Below are 18,537 nucleotides of genomic sequence, written 5' to 3' on the forward strand. Positions count from 1 at the left end.
TACACGGATTGAGGGGGAAAAAGGGAGTTGGACTTGGGCACAACAATCCACGAGCAGTGCTGGTCAGATCTGTGTCTGGACAGCATGTCAGCTTTTATTAATGCCAGGTACAGGTTGGTGCAATACAATTTCTTGCATTAACAGTACCTCATACCACAAAAATTACATAAATCTAAAGCAGAAATCTTGGAAATGTGCTTTAGGTGTGGTGTTAAGATTGGAATCTTTATCCACTCAATCTGTTTGTGTACAAAGGTGAGATCCTTCTTGGAGGACCTGGGGGACATTCTGAAAAAAAAATTGCAAAAGTGGATTTTTCCACAAAATCCAGAATTGTACATTCTGGGTAACATTATGGATATGTGTTTTTAAACTGTCCAAGATCCAAATGCCTAGTGGTCACATGAAAATCTGACTCCCAACTAAATATTACGCGATGAAATATGGAAATGCAGAGTTCCATTCCCTTGGAGAAAATCACGTACAATTTAAGGGGGAAATGTGATCCATTCATTAGAGTGTGCCAACCCTATTCAAAACTCATAGGTATACAGACATAATTTTCACCTCACGAGCAGGTGAGGGAAGAAATCGAAAGCTAGTGCAGCAAAGCACATGGCTGAAAACATGGAGCAGAAGGGAGGGCTTTAGATTTGTAGATAATTGGCAACATTCCAGGGAAGGTAGGAACTGTTCCCGTGGGACTGTTTGCATCTTAACTGGAAAGGGACAAATGTTCTTGCTGGTAGGTTTGTTAGTGTGGGTTCAATGAGTTTAAACTAGATGTCAAGGGGGAGGAGAACTAGAGTGAATCAACAGAGAGTAAGACAAGATTTTCTTAAATGTACTTATTTCAATATTAGGAGCATTTGTGAGAAACATAGATGAGCTTAGAGTATGGATAGATATTTGGAATTATGATGTGGTAGCCATTAGTGAAATATGGCTGCAGGAGGGGTGTGATTGGCAACTAAACATACCAGGATTTTGTTGCTTCAGGTGTGATAGAAAAAGGGGAACAAGAAAGGGAGGTGTTGCATTGCTTGTTAGAGAGAGTATTACAGCAGTTCTTTGGAAGGATAGAATAGAGGGCTCGTCTAGGGAAGCACTAAGTGGAATTGAGGAGTGGGAAAGAAATAGTAACACTTACACCTAAGGTGGCACAAATTTATAAGGAAATTTGTAGTAAGCACTGGGTTATGATTGTGGGAGATTTCAACTTTCAACACATTGACTGGGATGCCCATACTGACAATGGGCTGGATGGTTTGGAGTTTGTTAAATGTGCGCAGGATAGTTTGCTACATCATTATATAGAGGTACCAACTGGAGATGGGGCAGTGTTGGATGTGCTATTAGGAAATGAGATGGGTCAGGTGACGGGTGTGTTTTGAGGACCACTTTGGGTCCAGTGATCACAATATTATTGGTTTCAAAATAATTATGAAGGAAGGTCTGAACACAGGGTTAAGAATTTTGATTGGTAATTTTGAGGAGATGAGAATGGATTTGGAAGGTGTGAACTGGTATAAATTGTTTTATGGGAAGGATGTGAAAGGAAAATGGAGGGCATTCAAAGGGGAAATTTTAAGTATACAGAAATGGTATGATCCTGTTAGGATGAAAGGAAAGCAAGGGATATTGAAAATATGGTTCCAAAAAAGAGAGAGGTGTACAAAAAGTCTAGACAGCATGAAGTAAGTGAGGTGTTAGAGGAATATAAAGAATGTAAAAAGAATCTTAAGGAAATTAGAAAGGCTAAGAGGAGATACGAGGCTGCTTTGTCAAGTAAAGTGAAAATAAATCTCAAGGATAGTGAGGGATATAATTGGTTCCCAAGAGGATGAGGGTGGATGACTATGCATGGAACCAAAAGAGATGGGGGAGATTTGAATAGTTTTTTTGTTCTTCAGTATTTACTAAGGGGAAAGCTATTGATCTGTGTAAAGTAAGGGAAATAAGTAGAGAAGTTATTGAAATGATGATGATTGAAGAGGAAGAAATGGCACTTTTAAGGAAAATAAAGGTGGATGTCTTCAGGTCCTGAAGATATTCCCTAAGAAACTTGAGCGAGGTTAGTGTAGAAATACTAGGGGCTTTGACGGAGATATTTAAAATGTCATTAGTAACGGGAATGGTGCTAGAAGATTGGAGGGTAGCTCATGTAGTTTCATTGTTTAAAAAAGGTGCAAGGAGTAAATCTAGTAATTATAGACCTGTAAGTTGATGGAGGATATTCTTAGAGATTACACATATAAATATTTGGATAGGCAGGGTTTAATTAAGAACACCCAACATAGATTTATAAAGGGAAGATCATATTTGACAAACCTTATTGAATTTTTTTGAGGAGGTTACTAGGAAAGTTGGAGGGTAAGGTAGTGGATGTTGTATATATGAACCTTAGTAAGGCCTTTGATCAGGTTCCTCCGGAAAAGTTAGTTAGGAAGGTTCAATCATTAAAGTAGTAAAATGGATCCAACAATGGTTGAATGGAAGATGCCAGAGAGTAGTGGTAGACAACTGTTTGTCAGGTTGGAAATCGATGACGAATGGTGTGTCTCAGGGTTCAATATTGGGTCCATTACTATTTGTCATGTACGTTAGTGATCTGGATGATGGTGTGGTAAATTGGATTAGTAAGTATGTAGATGATACTAAGATAGGTGGAGCATAGTGAGAAGGTTTCAAAGCTTGCAGAGGGATTTAGGCGAGTTAAAGAGTGGGCTGAAAGATGCAGATGGAATTTAATGCAGATAAGTGTGAGGTGTTAGATTTTGGTAGGGCTAATTAAAATAGGACATACATGGTGAATGCTAGGGCATTGAAGAGTGCAGTAGAACAGAGGTTGTGTTAAAATTGTACAAGGTAATGATGAGGCCAAACTTAGAGTATTGTGCACAGTTTTGGTCATCAAAGTATAGGAAAGAGATCAACAAATTCGAAAGAGTGCAGAGAAGATTTACTAGAATGTTACTGGAGTTATAGGATCTAATTTATAGAGAAAAGTTAAATAAGTTTGGTCTTTATTCTTTGGCATGTAGAAGGTTGAGGGGGGATTTAATTGAGGTACTTAAAATTATTAGTGGTATAGATAGAGTTGATGTGGAGAGGCTTTTTCCTTTAAAAAAGGGGGAGCTGCAAACGAGAGGACATGAGTTGAAAGTTGGGGGCAAAATTTTGAGGAAACATTGGGGGGGGGGGGATCCTCTACTCTGAGTGGTGGGTGTTGGTACAAGCTTCCAGACCAAGTGGTGGAGGCAGGCTCGATATTAGCATTATAAGGAGAAGTTGGATATGTATATGCATGGGAAAGGAATGGAGGGATATGGGTTGAGTGTAGGTCAGTGGGGTTAGGTAGGAGAAAATTTTCGGCATGGACTAGAAGGGCCAAGTTGGCCTGTAATTATTATATGGTTAAATCTGGTTCCAGCAGGGAAATGATTGGGATTGAAGTGGGACGTGGTGCAGACGACCTGTTCTTGTTTCCTTTCTCTTTGTATTTGTATAATTTGTATAACTTTATCTTGGTTGTATTGGTCATAGTGGGAGGGGAAAAACAGACTTGGTATGTTATACATAAAGTGATGGAAGAAAGTGTATTATTACCTGAATTTATGAGTCTTTGAAAATCAAAAATAAAACATTAAAATTTTTTTTTAGTGTGAGAGTATTTTGAGAGTTTATTTCTCCACATCTCACCACCATCTTCAGGCCAATTTGGAATGGGTATTAAACGTTGACCAGGAATGAACATCCAAATGCCACAAATTAACAAAAAGAAAGCAGAAATAAATGAATACCAAATAATCATATACGTGCAGACCCTCTTGTTACCAGAAACATGTATTTTCCCTACTGCTGGTAGGAGAATCTGCTTTTAATAAAAGTACGTATATATTATCTTTTATCGAAAATCCTTGAAACCAGACAGTTTTTGGAATTTGGAATTTTTTGGATTATAGTAACGGCGATAAATTAAGTAATTTCGCTGATTTCCGATTTGTGCAAAATAAAGACACACTCTAACTAGAAGAGTCTCTGGATGGGTGAGAGGGGGTGGCACCCACGCTGGACTTGGGGGGGGGGGGGTGCGGGTGGTAAATGAAGTGAGATAAAGATAGACTATAAAATTACTAGTGTTCCTTTTTATTTTTAAGAAAAACATACAATAAAACTTCAGGCATAAGCCGGGTCAAACTAAGCTATACACCTGAAAATATGGTGGCCATCATTTTTAGGTTGGAGTCTTTTTAAGACTTATTCCAGTGCCATTGGGCAGGATTGGGGACTGTAGTCAGGGACCGGTGGCGGTGGTTGGGATGTGTCGGGGACTGACGGCCATCCGCATCGAAGAAGACGCCTCGGGCTCCTGGGCAGGAGCGGAGACCTTGGGCTCCCAGCACGTCTTACTGGTAGGAGCACTAAGACACAGCGCTGGATGGGGTGGGTTGCGTCATGTCAAATTTGGTGCCCCATATTCAAATACAATCTATAAGTTCACTGATAACATCACTGTTGTTAACTGAATAATGGAAAATGATGAGTCCGAATGCAGATTAGAAATTGTGAATTTAGTTTGGTGGTGCTAAAACAACAGTCTTGCTCTCAATGTCAAAAAGTTCAAGGATCTTATTCTGGATTTTAGGAAGGGGAAGCTGAAGAATCACACCTGTCCTTATTGATGGGATAGCAGTGGAGGTAGTTAGTACCTTGAATTTCCTGGGAGTCCACATATTGTAAGAATTATCTTGGAGGCAGCAGTGAAGAAGACATACCAACACCTCACTTTCTCAGAAGTCTTGGGAGATTTACACATCACCAAACACTCTATCAAACTTTTACAGGTACACTGTGGAAAGTATACTGACTGGTTATGTCATAGCTTTCTTTGTTAATTCAAGTACCCTGGAATGTAGAAGGATGCAGAAAGAAGAAAATATGCCCAAGTTGATCATTTGCTTTGGCCTCCCATCCATTAAATACATATATGTGAGATGTTCCTTTAAAGAGGCAATCAACATCATCATGAAGGACCCCCATCATCCTGGTCACAACCTCTTCTTGCTGATACCTTCAGGAAGAAGAAACTGAAGCCTGAAGTCCAGAACCTCAAGATTCAAAAACACTTTCTTTCCAACAATGATCAGGCTCTTGAATTTCCCCTTACTACCCTTGTCATAATCTACTCCAGCACCACAAAAATATCTATCTGCACTATTGAAACAACTTTTTTCCCCACTGAACCCACGGGTTGGTGAGGCAGAGTTGTGAGAGTCTCTGAGGCTGAAGAGCACACATGCAGTGGGCTGTTGGTGTCTCGAGGTGAGGAACTCGCACTGTTCTTCTGCAAGCTTGATCTCATTTGGTGCAGTCTTGGTTGATTTGATTTTAATCTCAGCTCCATATACGCACAATTCCCTGACTTCTGCCTTGAAAGTCCAAAGCTCTGCTTCCACAGCCCTTGCAGAATCTGCTGAGATAAATTTTGCTGCCTCCTTTCATATGTTGAGAATCTGTGTTGATGGTCTTGGGACCAAATTTCCAATCTGCAGTTGACAGGAACTATTTTGCTTTCATTAAGTTTTTTATAATGAACTTTTCGGTCTAGAAGTTACTTCATTTTTGTTTTGTAAATATTGTACTTTTAATACAATTTATTTTTATCAGAGCTGATGGTGTGATGAGGACGATGAGCACGGAGAAATTGCTGAAGACTATGCCCCTCATACAAAATCAGATGGATGCACTACTGGACTTCAATGTGAGTGATGCCTTCAGTTTATTTGAATGCAATGTTTCTGGCTTCCAGAGTTAATTTATTGCATATAAAATTTTCCACTTCAGGAATATGTAAATATCCATGTGCATTGTCAAAATTTAAATATGTTAATCTGATGAACTCTTATTTTAGTTAATATTTCCTGATCCTCGAGTTTCTTTTCTCTCTGTGAACAGGGTACTTGCAGTAAAATGATAAATTGAGCCATCAATTGTCAGTTTCTATTGGGAGTTTACTTTAAGTACATTTCTGATTGATACAAAAGGCTTTGGACAGGATGTGTATCGATTGACTGCATTTTACAGATATCTGAGAAATGTCCTTGAGCAGCTGAATATTTTTATTGGCCATTGCCGATCCTGACACCTACCCACCACCATTGTGGAACCTGCCCAGGCGCCTGAGGTCCACGCTTGGATCCCCAACACCTTCATACTGCCATCACAGAACCTGCCCAGGCATCCGAGATCCCCACTCAGATGCCCAACATCTCCCCAGTGCCATTGCAGAACCTGGCCATGTGCCCAAAGACCCTGCTTTGATCCCCAACACATCCCCACCCACATTGCTTAACCTGCCCAGGCTGCCAAGATGCCCACTCGGATCCTCGACATCTCCGCACTGTCTTTGTGGAACCTGCCCAGGTTCCCGTGGTCCTCATTCCAATCCCAGACACCTCTCCACCATTGTCGCCAGTCCCTGCTCAGATGCATGATACCTCCCCACCACTGACGCGGAACCTGCCCAGGCATCCGAGGTTCCCGCTCAGATCACCGACACCTCCTCACTGCCATCGCTGATCCTGCCTGGGAACCTGAGGTTCCCGGCTCCAATCCCAGCCCAAAAGCAAAACAACAACAACAAAGAACAAGGGAAGGTTTTTCAAGCATTAAAAAAAGTTAAGTTCAAGGCAACGGGGAGGTATCAGGGATCCGAGCAGTGACCGGCGACGGTGGTGAAGAGGTGTCTGGGATTGGAATGAGGACCACGGGCACCTCGGCAGGTTCCACAAAGACAGTGGGGAGATGTCGAGGATCCGAGTGGGGATCTTGGTGGCCTGGGCAGGTTAGGCAACAGTGGTGGGGATGTGTTGGGGATCCAAGCAGGGTCTTTGGGCACATGGCCAGGTTCTGCTAGAAGATGGCTTTTAGAGCACATGGTCCTATCTGCATTAATAAAGTTGAAATGAAGATGTTGGTGATTTTTTTAGGAGTAAATATCAATAATGGTCTGTAATGCTGATGTCTATGTTGACTAAACCTTTGCTCCTTTTTCTTTCTTCATCCCTGCCTCTTTGCTATCTGAACTCTTCACAATCTTGTAGAACTATAATTATCCATAACTTTAATTATTAGAGCAATTAATTACTCGATGGGATTATAAAATAGATTTAAAACCCTTGATTTTAATATTTAATTTGAGAGGGAAAGCAGAGATGTAAATATTTATCAGGAAATATTTTGAGGAATTTGTGGGAGCTCTTCGTATGGATCACACTTTTGTTACACGAGCAGTTTTAAGATTTCAGTGAAACTTCATTTACATTGAGAACTATTTGAACTGACTTGTTTACTTATTACGAATGTAAGAGTCACTTTAATCTTTTCTTTGGCTTGGCTTCGTGGACGAAGATTTATGGAGGGGTATGTCCACGTCTACTGCAGGCTCGTTGGTGACTGACAAGTCTGATGCAGGACAGGCAGGCTCGATTGCAGCGGTTGCAAGGGAAAATTGGTTGGTTGGGGTTGGATGTTGGGTTTTTCCTCCTTTGTCTTTTGTCAGTGTGGTGGGCTCTGCGGTCTTCTTCAAAGGAGGTTGCTGCCCGCCGAACTGTGAGGCGCCAAGATGCATGGTTGGAGGCGATATCAGCCGACTGGCGGGTGGTCAATGTGGCAGGCACCAAGAGATTTCTTTAAGCAGTCCTTGTACCTGTTCCCTGGTGCACCTCTGTCTCGGTGGCCAGTGGAGAGCTCGCCATATAACACGATCTTGGGAAGGTGATAGTCCTCCATTCTGGAGACGTGACCCACCCAGCGCAGTTTGGTCTTCAGCAGCATGGATTCGATGCTTGCGGACTCTGCCAGCTCGAGTACTTCGATGTTGATGATGAAGTCATTCCAATCAATGTTGAGGATGGAGCGGAAACAGCGCTGATGGAAGCGTTCTAGGAGTCATAGGTGATGCCGGTAGAGGACCCATGATTCGGAGCCGAACAGGAGCGAGGGTATGACAATGGCTCTGTACACGCTGATCTTTGTGTGTTTCTTCAGGTGGTTGTTTTTCCAGGCTCTTTTGTGTAGTCTTCCAAAGGCGCTATTTGCCTTGGCGAGTCTGTTCTCTATCTCTTTGTCGATCCTTGCATCAGATGAAATGGTGCAGCCAAGGTAGGTAAACTGGTTGACCGTTTTGAGTTCTGTGTGCCGGATGGAGATGTGGGGGGACTGGTGGTCATGGTGGGGAGCTGGCTGATGGAGGTCCTCAGTTTCCTTCAGGCTGACTTCCAGGCCAAACATTTTGGCAGTTTCCGCAAAACAGGATGTCATGCTTTGGAGAGCTGGCTCTGAATGGGCAACTAAAGCGGCATCGTCTGCAAAGAGTAGTTCACGGACAAGTTGCTCTTGTGTCTTGGTGTGAGCTTGCAGGCGCCTCAGATTGAAGAGACTGCCATCCGTGTGGTACCGGATGTAAACAGTGTCTTCATTGTTGAGGTCTTTCATGGCTTGTTTCAGCATCATGCTGAAGATAGTAAAGAGGGTTGGTCCAAGGACGCAGCCTTGCTTCACGCCGTTGTCAATGGAGAAAGGTTCGGAGAGCTCATTGCTGTATCTGACCCGACCTTGATGGTTTTCGTGCAGTTGGATCACCATGTTGAGGAACTTATGGGGGCATCCGAGGCGCTCTAGCATTTGCCAAAGCCCTTTCCTGCTCACGGTGTCAAAGGCTTTGGAGAGGTCAACAAAGGTGATGTAGAGTCCTTTGTTTTGTTCTCTGCACTTTTCTTGGAGCTGTCTGAGGGCAAAGACCATGTCAGTAGTTCCTCTGTTTGCGCGAAAGCCGCACTGTGATTCTGGGAGGACGTTTTCGGCGACACTAGGTATTAGTCTATTAAGGAGAATCCTAGCGAAGATTTTGCCTGCAATGGAGAGCAGTGTGACTCCCCTGTCGTTTGAGCAGTCTGATTTCTCGCCTTTGTTTTTGTACAGGGTGATGATGGCATCACGAAGGTCCTGAGGCAGCTTTCCTTGGTCCCAGCAAAGCTTGAAAAACTCATGCAGTTTGGCATGCAGAGTTTTGCCGCCAGGCTTCCAGTCCTCTGGGGGGGATTCCATCCATAGCTGCTTTGCCACTTTTCAGTTGTTCAATTCCCTTATATGTCTCTTCCCGGGTAAGGACCTCATCCAGCTCTAGCCTCAAGGGTTGTTAAGGGAGCTGGTGCAGGGCGGATTCTTGGACTGAGCGGTTGGCACTGAAAAGAGATTGGAAGTGTTCTGACCATCGATTGAGGATGGAGATCTTGTCGCTGAGGAGGACTTCGCCGTCTGAGCTGCGCAGAGGGCTTTGGACTTGGGGTGAGGGGCCGTACACAGCCTTTAGTGTCTCATAAAAACCCCTGAAGTGAACTGACTTGTTTACTTATTATGAATGTAAGAGTCACTTTAATAATAACACAGGAAAGGTTTATGATTGCGGTTTTGAAATAATAACCTTTGCAGTACTGACAATTCATCGTTTTCATGAGAAAATTATTGTTAATTATGCTTAACTTCAGAATTAGTGCCAGGTGAATACCTTCAATCTGGAAAAGTTGCATTTTAATCTTATTATAAATTTTGTTTTCACAGGTCAGTGCCAATGAGCTCACAAATGGTGTGATCAATGCAGCTTTCATGCTACTCTTCAAAGATGCCATAAGACTTTTTGCGGCATATAATGAAGGAATCATTAATCTATTAGGTAATTTTTTGTTTCTGAGGGGATAATGCATTCTGTTTAGGATGCCAGTTTTGATGAGATGTTAAAATCCTGGAATTCCCTACATTAGAATTGTGAATACCATCAGAAATTCATGCCTCCTTAAAGGCAGTTAGGGATAGGTAATAAATACTGCCTGTCCACTAGTGCCTACTTTCCAAGAATAAATAAAGTTCTGGATTTTTAAAATAAATCAGACCCTAATTCCAACCTTTATGAATAAATGGTTTACTGGAAACATATATTAATTGACTACGTAACATATTTCACATTTGAATTAAAAATGTTTTGGGTTTTATCACAGGTGTTCTATCATATAAAAATATTAACTTGCACTTTGTAAACTATTATTTTATTCTCACAAATAACATTTAGCTATTGTTTGTGTTTTTTCATTGAAACATTTGAGAATTATGTTGACAAAATATAGCCCCTTTCACACTTGCATCCCAGTAAATTGGCCATTCAGTGTTCCAGGATAGGAATGGGGGTTTGGCCTTTCACATCAGACCACTACTAACTGGGACGCTGAACACTTTCACACTTGCTAGGGTTTATCCCTGGCGTTTGGTCTGTTCTACCTTTAATAGAAAGTGCCTGCAATTCAGTTGTCCGTTTCACACTTGCCTGATCTCAATGCCGGCGTCTGCAGATTCCGGGGATTGTATTAGGGGTCGAGACAGCAATCTCTGGGTTGAGTTGATGTCATCTGATGCTGGCGTTGAGCAGATTTTACTTTCACACTTGCCACTTTAAAGGCTAATTGGCGTTCGATTCCTGGGATCACTGGCAAGTGTGAAAGGGGCTTATGACTAGGTTTCAGATGAGGCATTAAATAGGGTTGATTCTGTCCTTTCAGGCAGATGAGAAAAATTTCATTAATTCATTTTAAATGGGACAATCTGTCATCCTTACTGTTTTGACCCTCAGTTAACACCACTTGGATTACAAAGTTATTATGTTGCCTGTGTATGCTGTGACAGGTTATGTTGTGTTTGTATTGTTTATAGATATGTTTTTGGGAGATAAATTGGGGCTGTTTTTTTTTAGTATAGGTCACATACAAACACTTTAAAACAGATCTTGTTTAAAATACTGGAGCACTGCTCATGCTAGACATGTCAGCCCCAGAGCCTTTGCAAAAGCTTTGGAGAGTGCCCAAGAGACTTCACTAATGGATTATTGTTTACAAAAAGGGAACAGGTGAAATAACTTGTTGGAGCCACAGACTGTCTGGATTTGAACTTGCTGTTGTAAGAGGGTCATGTGGTTTTGCAAGCAGAGAGAGACAGAATTCAGTTCTGCAGTTTTACAGTCAGCAGCAGCAGCTGGGACTGGAACAGGGCAAGCTGTGGGAAACCCCATTTGGAAGAAGGGTTGTGAGTGCTTAATTCAGTCTGGTCTAAGCCCTTGTGGTTCGTGCAAGAGGAGAGGACTGGCTGTCTAATGTTTCACTTGAAATAAAAGAAACAAAAAGGAACTCTGTGGTGACCTGAAAGGAAGAGGTGATCATCTGGAGAACCCTGATGGGGCAAGTTTCTTCAGCGAGACACTGAAGTGGCTGATTAAAAAGGAATCAGTTGTGGGTGCCCAGCGAACCACAAATCTCTGAAAACCGACAAGAACCTTCCTGAGCGGTAACCATTTACCTTTCAAGCACCAAAGCCTGGTGAACTTCATTAATATTAAATTCTGTGCACAGTTTAAGAATTGCCTTCAACCTGTAAACTTGGAGGAATGAGAAGTGAGATTAGACTGTGAATCAAATAACTTTTCTGAATTTACACACATTACATACGCGTGTGTTTAGAATTAGAAGAGGGTTAAGTAAGGTTAGTTAAGTCAATAGTGATAAGTTAGTGTGATTCTGTTTTCATGTTTAAAGATGATTAAAAGCAACTTTTGTTTAAGTAAATATTTGTCTTGGTGAATATCTATTGCTGCTGGGTTTTGGGATCCTCTGGGCTTGTAACAATGCCAATTAGTTGCAACATTGATGCAGTACTTTAGTGTGTTGACTTTTTCATTGACTGTGAAGATCTCGGGCAACCAGAATCTCAGGTCAACAGTACTTGAACAAGTTGTCCAATTTCATTTTTCATGTTCTATCAAACTACATGAAAACTTGCATTGCTGTTTGGCACATTTGCTTTCACATGTAAATTTCAGTATACTTTGCTGTGTACATGTCCTAAATAAATTTTTTTTAAAATACAATGATTTGAGTGCTTAGGTAAAGGAACATGTTATATATCTAGCAATTTAGCTGTACAACAAAGCATGAAATTGCAGTAAAAGATTAAAAATGCCAGAATTCCTTGTAATTTGACAAAATAAATGGTTTTAATAAAATGTACAGTGCAGCAACAATAATTATCAACAGAGTTTACGACTCTGTAATCTTTGCTTGAAAGAATTGATTCAGTAAAGATTTTACAATTTAGTCTTAGCTATGATTTGAAAAAATTTGGAAGCGTGCAAAGGAATTTGTTAATTTGTTGTTCTTGATGGAGTTTTCACAATGGTTTTGAATGTTTTTTTTATTTGTAAAATAAAAATGCAAGCAGTTTTGATTTCTCTGTTCTGCAATTCAAGTTTGTTTATTGTCACATGTACCAAGATGCAAAGATGGGTGTTTTTCCTTTTCTCATTTTTTTTCTCCAGTCTATTTCTGCACATCATGGTAACCTTCTGATATCAGTCATGTGATGATTATTAACGGGATGATTTACCATGAGTCAAATGATTGTGTTTGAGTAATATGGATAAATAGATAAAAGAAAAGTGTTCTTGTTTGAAGAGGATGACCGAAGTTTAGGGACAGGATCTGCTGTCATAGTAACGATGTGATTTCTGCAATAGAGGATGAGAAGCACAAAATAATAATAAGAGAAGGTGCGTGGTTCTTATTGTAGCAAGTATTGAGGTTGTGTGCAGAGATCACTTGCTGTGTTAAAATGCTGTACAGAATTAATAATCATAGCTGAGACTGAATCTCTGCTTAATAATTGTTGTCACTTGTGCACTTTTAGCAGAGTTGTTCATTAACACTTAAGACAGGACAAAGAAACCTGCATGATTGATTCCTCAAAAAGAACCACTAACTGTAGATCCTGTAGCACTCCCAAAACGAGACTGGATAAGGTAGATATGTAAATGAAACTTGAACTTTGCTGGAAAGCATTACATGTTTTTGAGATGCTGATTAATGAGTCACCAGATGATTGGCCATCAGATCAGCAAATAGAAACGTGTATTGTTATAGTTTTTTGGTGTGAAATTTATATTAGGGAGGAATACCGTCTTGTAACGATCTTAATTGTGTCATGTTTTAATCTGATTCAATTTGAATAGAAACTGATAAATTATGAAATGATGGAAGATTTAATTAATAAATTCATCCAATAGGATTTCTTTTTGTCGACTGAACTTTATATTTTTAGTATTTGCCGTACAGCTAACCACTCCACAGAATTGCCTCAGACTAATTAAAATGCAACATCCACTTGATAAAAGTTTTTGTAGGTAATGATTTTGAAATGAGGAATGCTGTAAGATTGATTTATTCAGTCCAAGCAATGCAAATTGTGTTTGCATTGTGGAGTGGCAGAAACGGCTTACATGATAATTAAGCAATTAGAGCTTTTCTGTATCCTCAAACTCTCATCAGATCTAGTTGTTTTTCTGTTGATATTATTTGATCTACTTGGGAGAAAGTTGTTTCAGTGAATAGGATAAAGTTGGCAATCTTTCATCAAATATATTTAATTTTTTTTATAAAGAATTTTTACAAATAAAATGGGCACAATTCAATAAGATAGTATGGGTGATATAAACTAAAGATATTTTGTATATCACTAACGTACAAAAATTGTAAATCATATCCATAATTCTTACTCTAATTAGTATATACCTTTTTTAGAAAATATTTATTAATACAAAAAAGGCAGAAAGAAAAAAATAGTAGAGGAGAAAAACAAACCCCTTACCTAACTACATTGTCAGATGCTATGTATGACTAGTATTAAAGGAAAAAAGAAAAACTGGTATGAAAAGAAAAACAAAGATTAAAAAAAAAATAATATAAGTAACATGAAAAAAATACAAGACAGACAATTTAATTCCATTGGAGTAAAATTATAAAATAAGATCAAAAATGCTTGGGAACAGGATTTAAATTTGATTATATCAGATGTGGATTGGGACATAATTCTTCAGTTGATTAATAGCTTTTCGTTACGTGATCTCTGGTTCAGAGTCGCGCCATTTCTTTCATCTCTGTTTTGGCGAGGCGTGCGATTTTTCTTAAATAGAAGGATGCTGCCCCACCTATTCATGATCAGTGGTGGCGTGACATCGAAGCCTGTTTGAAGAGGGAAAAAATTCATATACAAAATTCCAGAAGTTATGGAGGTCATTTATAATTCATCCAAAACGTTAGTGGTATTTCAATGATTATAACACTCCTCGCAGAGTTCCTTCTATCATTTAGTCATTCTCTACTAATAATTTGCCCATTCTTCTACACATCCATTTTGGGGGAGATGGGTTAATCAGGAAAGGGAAAAGTTGTTCTTGATGGTTTTGTTTGGGCAATAGTTTTGTCAGATTAAATTGTCTAATGTCATTTGCTGTGCAGGCCTTTGCAGATCCTTATGCTGAGGAAATGTTAAATAGTAAAACAATATTGCCAGGAGAGGAATGAGGAAAAAAAATGTGCAGAGAAAGAAATTGCTGACCAATGTGTTTTTTTTTAATGTTTATTAGAATTATTTGTTTTTGAAAAAAAATTGTTCCAGCTTTACATTTCTGTGATAAAGCACTGTTTTCTCCTCTAAAAGACTGTCAGCACTGAATTTCACATATATTTGCAAATATTGGCATATGTGATACAAATTAAAGATCCGTGTGTCTAATTTGTTCCAATTTCTGAAATTCATGGTGTGTTTTTAAAAAAAAAATTAAGATTAAAATAAGAGTCAAAAATAGGATTTAAGACCATGTTTTCATAATGACTCTTCAGCAATGTATCACAGGGTGTTCCATGTGCAAGAAAATTCCACAAGTGACCGTATTCACAAAAGAAATTGGCTTCAAATGTTAATTTGATTTCCTGTACTCTTTCAATCTTACTTATTTATTCACTTGTCCACCAAAACTTAATTCAAGTAGTGAAGAACAATGTTTTGATTTACATTAAAATACAGAAAGGTGCCTTAGACTTTCTAGCAAATTTAGCAACTTCAGGTAATTGACTGTTTATTCCATTCTGTCTCACATATTTCCAGCATCTTTGCTTTGTTCCATGTTCATTGTACACAAGCAGGACATACAATTGTGAGTATTGGTTAATCATGTGAGGTTGATGTATATAAAACGAGGCTAACTGTAGGTTCAGTAATCTGCTTCCTACTGTGAAATGTTGATGATTTGGCATCTCGCTTGCCCAGTTAGTTTTCTGCGCTTCGTTTAAACTCACCATGCCATTGTAAAATTTACTGTGTAACGTATATTAATAGGGATAATGTCCAATAGTCCAGGAAATCTTTCAGTTTGATACCACCAAATTGCAAGAGTACACAGAATCTGGATAATTCTACTGTCCTTGAAGTCCAATGGTAGAATTCAGTTGCCAAGTGTTGCCTGTAAGTTTGCGTACAAGTCCTGAAACTTGCCAGAAGGATGACAACAATTCAATGTGACCCTGCCAGCAAGACCCAGCAATATCAAAGGATTAGTCTCAATTTTTAAATAATAGTGGGAAAGTATATTTCTGAATGGATAATACAGGTTTGTGCTGGTAATTACAATAGTCAAGTAATGATTTCAGTTTGAAAATCATTCTGTTGCTTCTTTTGGAACAATATAGCTTGTTCATAAGTTTAGGTCACGTCTCCAGAATGGAGGACCATCGCCTTCCCAAGATCGTGTTATATGGCGAGCTCTCCACTGGCCACCGTGACAGAGATGCACCAAAGAAGAGGTTCAGGGACTGCCTAAAGAAATCTCTTGGTGCCTGCCACATTGACCACCGCCAGTGGGCTGATATCGCCTCAAACCGTGCATCTTGGCGCCTCACAGTTCGGCGGGCAGCAACCTCCTTTGAAGAAGACCGCAGAGCCCACCTCACTGACAAAAGACAAAGGAGGAAAAACCCAACACCCAACCCCAACCAACCAATTTTCCCCTACAACCGCTGCAACCGTGTCTGCCTGTCCCGCATCGGACTTGTCAGCCACAAACGAGCCTGCAGCTGACGTGGACATTTTACCCCCTCCATAAATCTTCGTCCACGAAGCCAAGCCAAAGAAAGAAGAAGAGCTAAATTAGCCCTGCCTTTTCTCTGATCCCTTCTTACACCTGGATTCTTGGTACAGCTTTTAGGGTTTAAAAAAGGGAAAAAATGGTAATGTGGTTACAGATTGGTGAAAAGTCTGCAATGCAGGAGTTGCAGCTGATCAGTGAATGATTGTTTAACAAATGGTTATTCATTGTTCCTTTTATTTGTGATTTACTCAGTTGAAGATCTATCTTTCTGGTAATTTGGTAATGCAAATTAAACAGCAATACCTGGGCACAGGTACTTGTTGAACCATGATCAGTGCCTGAAGCCATGAGTGGCAGGGAATTACAAAGCCAGCAGTTTAAATACTTATGACATGGAATTTTGTGCTGAATATGCATTTAATTCTCAAACTGTTTAACATTTGTTAGAGAAATACTTTGATATGAAGAAAAATCAGTGCAAGGAGGCGCTTGACATATATAAGAAGTTCCTGACTAGAATGACAAGGATCTCAGAATTCCTTAAAGTTGCCGAAGTAAGGCTTTCTATATGGTAAACCACATCCTTAATATTAAAGATTTTTAAAAAATTGCACATTATTTATTCTAACTTTGTGTGTTCTTTGTTTAAATACAGCAAGTTGGAATTGATAGGGGTGACATACCAGATCTTTCTCAGGTAGGCATCTTTCTGAGTCAAATATGCTTTCTAATTCTAAATAAAACATTTTTATGTTGTGCAAAGCTGCATCATCTGTACTTGTATCAAGTTGAGCAAAAAAAATTATTTATCTATTGTTGAGAGATTTTTATTCCATATCTTTTTGGAGAGAGATTTGTGAATTCTGTAAGAGCAAACTTCTGGTTGCAGGTGGGCTGTAAAGTGAGGGTTACCTGTTTGTAGGTAGGCTAAACTCATTGTGAGCTTCACAGTTCAAGTGATGAGAAGTACAGTTAATCCTCTGCCTTTGACCTTTCGCTTGATTTTATGAAATTCCTGTCCTTTTGATCACAGTGAAAAAATGGAGAATTTCTAATCAACGTAGTTTAGGTTTTTAATATGTTAGATTCTCCTTTTTAAAAAAAAATGTTGGGATCTGGTTCTGCCAAAAAAACTGGATGAATTGACAATCATCGAGAGATTTGTGGTTTTTGTGGTTTCAAAATTTATGGCAGGTGTTTCATGTGCAAGGACATGGGTACACTATGGAAGGAACTGAAATACTCTCATATAACCAGAATCTAGTTCTGTATATTTAATAAACTATTTTAAGTAATCTAAGACTGGGTTATCAGGTGGTAAATTGACACCTGTTTAAAGATGCTTTTATTTTTTTTAAGCTGAGTGCAGTATTTTCAAATGCGTCAAGTTTGACTTTTTTCCCAGTTACCATTCTTAAACTCTATATAAATGAACATTTAAACCATTGCTAAAATATGAACATCAGTCCATTGGACTGGTTCACTAATGGATTTTATATATGGAATGAAGGAGTATGAGGAATAATTGGAGAAAGCCAGTTAGCTCCTCAGGCTGGCTCATAAGATCACACCTAATCTGTTCTTGTCCTGGACTCTGCTGTCCTGTGATTTTTCCCGTGACCCTTATTCACTGCAGCCTAATGTTCTCCATGACTCAGTGATCACTGTTTTCCTGAGTGTAGAAAGCTAACGATCCCCACCCTACAAAGAAAAAAAACTCCTCATTTTTGGTTTAATTTTAAGATTCTGTCTTTTGAGTTTATGAGTTGCAAATTTCTCACGAAGGAAAATATCTTCTCAGTACTCCACTTGTCAATAAAGCTTTTTCTGATTGTCTGACCTCCAAACAGTAAAGTTCTATTTTTTGCATAAGATATCCCATTCATTCAGAAATCGACCTGGAGGAGGTGAGAAGAGACACTGCAGTAAATGCTTTGTGGTTGTGGTCATTTTAAAGCCAAATCATTATTTTGGAAACAATTTTGACTTTTATTAGGGTTATTTGAACTTCTGGTGATTGAGTGTATTTGCTAATTTCAAGATGAGAAATTACTGGAAATAGCTGGTGAGGCAACCCTTGTGGAGGAAAACATTTCTGCTCTCTGACCTTCCAAATTAGTGCTGCTTTAATTCTTTCTCCACAGGTGCTGAATATTTCCAGTGCTTTCGATTTTTCAGATTTCCACCATGTTTGAAGGGGTTACCAGTGAAGTGGACAATGGTGAACTAGTTGATGTGATGTATTTGGGCTTTCAAAACCTTTGAGATCCTGCACAAGAGATTGGATTGCAGAATTAGAAAACACTGGTTGGCAGGCAGAAAGCAGAGAATGGTTAAAAAATGGATCATTTTTAGATTGGCAGGCAATTATTAGTGGGGTACCACAAGATTTGGTGCCTACTGTATTTACAATATATATTGATGAATGAATTGCATACAATATCTCTAAGTTTGCAGATAACACAAAACTGGATGACAGTGCGAGCTGTGAGGATGGTTCCAAGAGACTGCAGGAT

General features: G+C 39.4%; 1 protein-coding gene across 26 annotated transcripts in view; it reads left to right on the plus strand.

The window, feature by feature from the left end:
• picalma (phosphatidylinositol binding clathrin assembly protein a) overlaps positions 1-18,537 on the plus strand; it is a 175,234-nt gene that overhangs the window by 85,700 nt on the left and 70,997 nt on the right. For all 26 annotated transcript variants that reach the window (XR_011342123.1, XM_069890923.1, XM_069890925.1 and 23 more), the window contains 4 exons: positions 5,671-5,764; positions 9,625-9,736; positions 16,469-16,575; positions 16,677-16,718. Coding sequence is in view for 25 of the 26 variants with exons in the window: in XM_069890923.1 (XP_069747024.1) it covers positions 5,671-5,764; positions 9,625-9,736; positions 16,469-16,575; positions 16,677-16,718 (355 nt within the window). In the remaining variant the exon portion in view is untranslated. The remainder of the gene's footprint in view (positions 1-5,670; positions 5,765-9,624; positions 9,737-16,468; positions 16,576-16,676; positions 16,719-18,537) is intronic.

This window comes from Narcine bancroftii, chromosome 7 (assembly GCF_036971445.1).
Source record: "Narcine bancroftii isolate sNarBan1 chromosome 7, sNarBan1.hap1, whole genome shotgun sequence".
Classification (NCBI taxonomy): domain Eukaryota; kingdom Metazoa; phylum Chordata; class Chondrichthyes; order Torpediniformes; family Narcinidae; genus Narcine; species Narcine bancroftii.